Below are 6,526 nucleotides of genomic sequence, written 5' to 3'. Positions count from 1 at the left end.
AGATGCTGTGCTAAGAATTAGAGAAATATCATGAATTAGAGAAATATCAATAAAGTCATGCTGCTGCTGACTGGCTTTAATTATGCTGTATCGTTATTTCTATCTATCTTTTTTGTTTGTTTTAAACTAAAGGAGGAAATATATGTAGAGCAGATGAATTCCTTTGCAATAATTCCCTTTGCAAACTACATTTCTGGGTGTGTGATGGAGAAGATGACTGTGGAGACAACTCTGACGAAGCCCCTGATATGTGCGGTAAGGCATTTCATGTCGCTCTATATTGTACTCTTATCTCCTGAGCTAATGTACTGGCATGAATCAATGAAGTGATGAGGTGAACCACACATCTTATAGTCTGGGATTAGGTAGAAAAAAGTATAACCACAGATACAGTTTTGTTCAAGTAATAAGATATTACCCTGTTTGAAGTTTATGACTTTATAGAGAGCCCTCCTAAATCTAAACTTTCACATGTCAACACTATTTAAAAAGATAGATTATGTTGTGTCTGAGAGAATTTAGAGTAGCTGAACTTTTAAAATTGAGTAAGGTTCACATAAGGACTTTGGCTTCATTCCAAATTGGTACTTTAGTCTAAAATATTTTTTTGACCGGTAAGTACTTGGAAAAAAATGTGAATAATAAAACCATGTAGTTCCTCATGTTACCCACTACTAAAGCTGACATTGTTCATAGAAAGAAGGTCTATATCTGTATCTAACTATATTTATATCTATATATCAATATAAAGGTATAGATACATAATACAAATGTTAGACAGAAAAGTAAAATTAGGGGTTATTTAATTTTTAAATCAGAAAGTCTTAAAAAATGTTACTGATTCTTCAAATTTATTACTCTTGCTTGACATTTGTCAGAAGTGTGCTTGTGCAACAAAGAACTATAAATGTAAAATTTTAGATAATCAAAATAAAGAATTTAGCAAACATTTTTAGTCCTTATTCTCATTATTTGAATCTAATCTCAGAAAGAAAGGTAATTTTACCTCTATTTTAAAGCTACTACTATTAATAGCACATCAGGTGAATGAAAGAAGACATAGCATGGGTGTATGTACTTAAATTCTATGCATCAGGTTAAACCAATATCGATGATGACATTGACTACTGAAGTTACAGTTGAATAAAAAGCCAAAACAGAGAGTTAACTTTATTTTTAAAAGGATTTAAAATTTGAAAAAGTCTTTGAGGAGTGGTCTCTGTAGGTACAACTGATGAGAGTTTATAACTAATTTTCAATTTCAGTTCTTTAGATAGTCTTATAAAGTGTATTCTACAAAATCACCAGAGATTATATTATTTCTGAATCAAAATACATTAAAAAAATGTTTATATAATCAAATCAAGCCGGAACTGATTATTTTTACAAGCAATTTTTTTTGTTTTTTTTTTGTTGTTGTTTGGTTGTTTGTTTAAGTCTCTATTCCACTTCAGCACAAAACTAGTGAGTGGATTAGAAAATGTTTGGTAACTAATTAACCATGAGTGGGTTCAGAATCACCCCCACCTCCACTTGCAGGGCCAGGAAATGATTCTCAGTGCCATACGACTGCTGGAAAATTTGTATAATGCATCAAACTTGATTATCTGAATGTTTTTTGCATTCCTCTCAGTCATCAGTGTCAATATCCAGTCAAACTATTAAGTACTGGAGGTTGTGCTATGTATTGGGGATTAAAAAATGAACAGTACATGATTCTTTTTGACAAAGAGATATTATGGTGGTTAGATAAATAATATTTTTCATACATTGCATTTCCAGCAAAGGTAGGATTAAGTAAAAGGTACAGACAAGGCAGAGAGGAATACAGTAAACTCTGCCTAAAGGGGAATTCAGAAAGTTATGGTGTTGAAGAATTTATACTAAAAAGCATGTATACATAATGAACAGTATGGAGAAAAAGTATTTTTCCATATAATAAATTTTTTTTAAGCTAGAGATTATTTTTGGTGATAAAATGATAAGAAAAACAGAGTTTATGCAGCTGAGAATATAGTGGAAGAGTGGTTTTGATGATCACTAAGATATATAGGTACAAATTATGATATACACATTGAAGAAAAAGTATAGCTAATTATAAAATTATAGAATGAAAATATTTTATTTAATCTTTAATTTTGAAAAATAACATTGGAGTTCAAGTCCGAGAGATATATAACTGCCAAGTAGATGAAAGGAATGGGGGAGGGGAGATGGATGACACAATACTGTAAACATAGGAAACAAGATGTAGAAAGACCCTGAGACACAGCATACTGTAACTTACTGAAGGAATTAAAATACCTGTGTACCTGAAGTGTACAGAGCAAGGTAGATATTAGGATAAAACTGAAGAGAAAGGAGATATACCTGAAACCTTGTGAGTCTTGATAGGAATTTTTAGATTTAACTTGAAAGAAATTAAAAATACTGAATAATTTTTTAAATACTAAATAATTTTAAGCTGAGGAGGAACATGGTTATATTTATATTTTACAAATATTGGATAGAAAAGAGCAAGGCTATTTAAGACAATTGCGGTAAGGTAGGTAGGCTATGATGGTAGCTTGAATTAAGATGATAGCACATGATGGTAAAGTATACACAGAATTGAAGGTGATGTAGAAGGCAAAATTAATTGGATTAAATAATGAATTGGATATACAGAGCAAAGGAAAGAAAGTTGCCAAATATAATATTTAGGGTGCTTTTGTTTACACAGTTGAATAGATGGAAAATCTAAGAACAGGAACAGTTTTTCAAGATTAAAAGCCTGGTTTGAGATTCATTTGAGGAGACACTCAAGTATACATTTGAGAGTTGGCATAAAATATGCTAATAAATACTATAAAATTTGTGATAGACGGAGTGGGAGTAAAGCATTCAGAAGGAGATTAGAATAGAATATTGAGGGATACCAAACATCTAAATAAATATGAGCAGTCAGAAAATACTCAGGTGAGTGACCACAGAATAATTAGCAAAACAACCACCACCACCACAACAAAAATAGTGTGGCAAAAGAAAAACCAAAGTAATAAAATGTGTCAAGGAAGATGGAATGATTCTTGAAAAGGCAAGGGAAAATTAGTTTCAGAGCAGGTAAAAAACAAACAAACAACCAAACAAACAAAAACTAGCCTAGATAAGAGTAGTGACCAGTTCTCTGTTATTAAAAAAAAATGTTGAAATGAGTTGAATGAGTTAATAGACTGTGTGGACGCAGGTAAATGTGCAATCGTTTAATAAGATGTGAATGCATTTCCTGTCTTTTTATTTCTACTTTTTTATGTGTGAGATAGGAAGCATGTTCATATATAGAATTTGGAAGGTTGGTGTTGCAAGGAGGTTTGAAAGAAATGTATATTTGAATCATTATTATAAATAATTTGTATGTATAATTATGAAAGAGATGATCAGATTAATGTGTTAGGCGGATTGTTCTGTTTACTTTTGGAGGATCTTAGGTTGAGCAATAACACTGAGGCATTTAGAATTCTACTGAAGTCATCTCTGTAAGAGATAATAAAGAGTTGAGCTGTCGTGACTATATTTGGTATGCATGGGAAGAAGAGGGCAAGTTTGGGAAAAATATCAGGTGAACCTGTTGACTAATGACAGTCAAAAGTCAGTGAGAGGAATGGATTTAGAATAATCCCAGACTCGTGGCTATGATGTGCCACTAACAGAACTATGGACATAAGAAAGATCTTATGTATGGGAAGAAAGGAGTCAAGAAAAGATGGTAAGTGATTGAATTTTGAACTTGTTTAATTTGAAATTTCTGAGGGAATGTTCTATAATTACTTGTGAAATGCTATAATTAGATAATTGAAAGTCTTGAGGGTATAGCTCAAGTGTATCCATGAGAATGAATAAGAATATCTAAGCAGAGAATTCAAGAGTGAGGACATTAGAGGACCAAGGAGAGAACCTTGTAATATTCCAATTGTGATGATGAAGAGTTATTATAGTAGTTCCCTAGTTTAGGGATGGAATTGTTCTGATGAGATAGTGATGGAAAGGATAAACGTAAAATTTTCTGGCTTCCATTGTTATCTAAGTCTCTATCCCTTTCTCCTTCTTTTTCTCCCCTCCTCTCCTCTCTCCTCCTCTCCCCTTCTCTGTCTCTCTCTCTCTCTCTATGCCCCCCTCACATACACACATTAAAAGTTAATAAATAATACTACCTTATACACTTGAAATACATAGCTACACATTTGTTTACAGAGACATAGAGTAAGAAACCCAGCTGTATTGTTGGGATTTTTTTCCACTGGATGGCCTATTTTCAATTTTAGGCCTGTAACACATACTTGCTCAATCTCTATTCTGTGTGAAATTGCTCTTTCAGATAGCTAAGTGTCCTGTCATGTTGTATAAAACTTAGACATAAATTAATTTGGCACACCAAGTGAAGAAGGCTAAGATAAGGCATCTGGAAATGAGGCCATGAAATTTGACTCTTTTTCTTATTTTATTTTATTCAACATTTCAGCTATGCACGCTTTTGTGGTTAATATAAATAAGTAGGATCATAAGCTTCTATTGTCACATATTTTTCTAGTATCTACATGTAGGCAATTTCCACAACAGCAACAAAAAAGTATTCAGAAAAGCTAGATTATGAATTTGAACAGAAAGGAGAAAAAAAAAAAGACAAAAGAAGGATGGTTCTTTATAAGTCCTTATACCCAAAGGAGCTGCTTTGGTTTTTCTTTTTTTCAGTCAAATTTCTTTGCCCACCCACAAGACCTCACAGATGCAGAAATAACAGAATATGTCTGCAACCTGAACAAATGTGCAATGGGATTGATGACTGTGGGGACAACTCAGATGAAGATCACTGTGGTGGTAAATCCATTTAATGTAAAATAATTGATTCAGTATGGCTATAAGATAATTGTAGAGCTCAAAAAAATTTTATGTGTATGTCTGAGAGTATTTGTTTTTCGGGCATTTGATCTTCTGACAGGGAATAAAAATAACCCACTAACATTTCATTTGCGTAGTAGAGCTGTGCAACTTTATCAAGAGTCTCTACTAGTCTGTAAATCTGTCCGTTATAGGCACTTTATTAAAGAAAATACTGCATGAGAGAAATAACGTAGTGATTTAAAAATGTTCTCTGTTAAATAGATACTTGTGGTGGTGTGGGCTTATATAGATTATATGCGTGTGTACACAATCCTTTTTTCACAATTCTGAAATTAAAAGAACTCTTAAATCCAAAGGCTTCATTAAATTAAATAACAAAATCATTTGGTTACAAAATCTGTCTTGCGCAGTTTACATTACTTTAACAAATACTACTTAGGGTAAATTATTCAAACATTTTCCTATGGAAATAAGGTGGTATTTGCTATAAGATAAATGCACTGTTATTTTTTTAAAAATTCAAGCATTTCAAAATTTTAAAATTTGGCCCCAAGAGCTTCAAATAAAGTATTAGAGACTTAAGTTTTTCATAGCATTAAGTAAAATTCTGGACATGTTATGTGCTCAATAAATTTGTTTTGATATGGTGAAGCACTAATCATTTTCCGACTCTGTAGGTAAGCTTACGTATAAAGCAAGACCTTGTAAAAAAGATGAGTTTGCTTGCACTAACAAAAAATGTATCCCCGTGGACCTCCAGTGTGATCAACTTGATGACTGCGGAGATGGTTCAGATGAACAAGGATGCAGAATAAGTGAGTTTGTTTTCTCTTAAAGTGCAGTGACACACAAGTATAGTTTATGCTTCAGGATGACTAAAATTTCCATTACTGTTGTGAGAAAAAAAGTGTTCTTCAAAATGTGCTTAAACAATAACACAATTTAAGCTTTTGCCAAAGCAAACTTGAATGTCAATTAAGTATCAGAAAATATGAGGTGGGAAAGGTTGAATTTGCTATGAGTACCCTTGTTGGAATTAAAGCTAAGAACTCAATATCCAAATGCAGACTTTGATGTCAGCAAAGAAATCTGTATTTCTTTATATTTTAGTTATAAAATATAATTTTAATGCTTTTTAAATTTTACATGGATATTTGTTGAATAATGATGTCTTAATATTTTAAAATTTTAATCTATTGCTAAATTATTCTTAAAGAAACCATAATTATTTTATCCATTAGAGTTCTATGGGACTTGAGTTATTGGATCTTGACTGTTGAGAATTTTGTGTTTAGATAATGTTTGATATTTGATTTTTTATATTGAGAAAATAAATAAACTATGACTCCAAATTAAGGTTGCTTATAAAAGTCAAAAATATTTTCTACTTTTGAGGTTTTTTCTTTTCTTATTTATGCATCAAAATATATCCATCCTCACTTCCTCTCTGGGCAATGAAGCAATGCTCATCAGGATATGACCACATATATCCTTATCCCATAGTATAATTCTACTGATGTAATTTAACTGTAAAATATTCAAGAGTTAGTGGAGATTAATAATGGTTATTCTGATAATTAAAGTTTGCATATGTCTCAAAAATTTTATTTGTTTAGATAAAATAGAACTATTTTAGTGTTAGCCCTAG

General features: G+C 31.7%; 1 protein-coding gene across 1 annotated transcript in view; it reads left to right on the top strand.

Annotated features, from left to right (window-relative positions):
• LRP1B (LDL receptor related protein 1B) overlaps positions 1 to 6,526 on the top strand; it is a 1,653,662-nt gene that overhangs the window by 1,538,693 nt on the left and 108,443 nt on the right. The window contains exons 72-74 of the mRNA XM_006921044.1: positions 133 to 255; positions 4,729 to 4,854; positions 5,556 to 5,693. Coding sequence (XP_006921106.1) covers positions 133 to 255; positions 4,729 to 4,854; positions 5,556 to 5,693 — 387 coding nt within the window. The remainder of the gene's footprint in view (positions 1 to 132; positions 256 to 4,728; positions 4,855 to 5,555; positions 5,694 to 6,526) is intronic.

Source organism: Pteropus alecto, unplaced genomic scaffold, assembly GCF_000325575.1.
Source record: "Pteropus alecto unplaced genomic scaffold, ASM32557v1 scaffold3, whole genome shotgun sequence".
In the NCBI taxonomy this organism is placed as follows: domain Eukaryota; kingdom Metazoa; phylum Chordata; class Mammalia; order Chiroptera; family Pteropodidae; genus Pteropus; species Pteropus alecto.
This window is presented reverse-complemented; position numbering and strand designations above follow the sequence as displayed.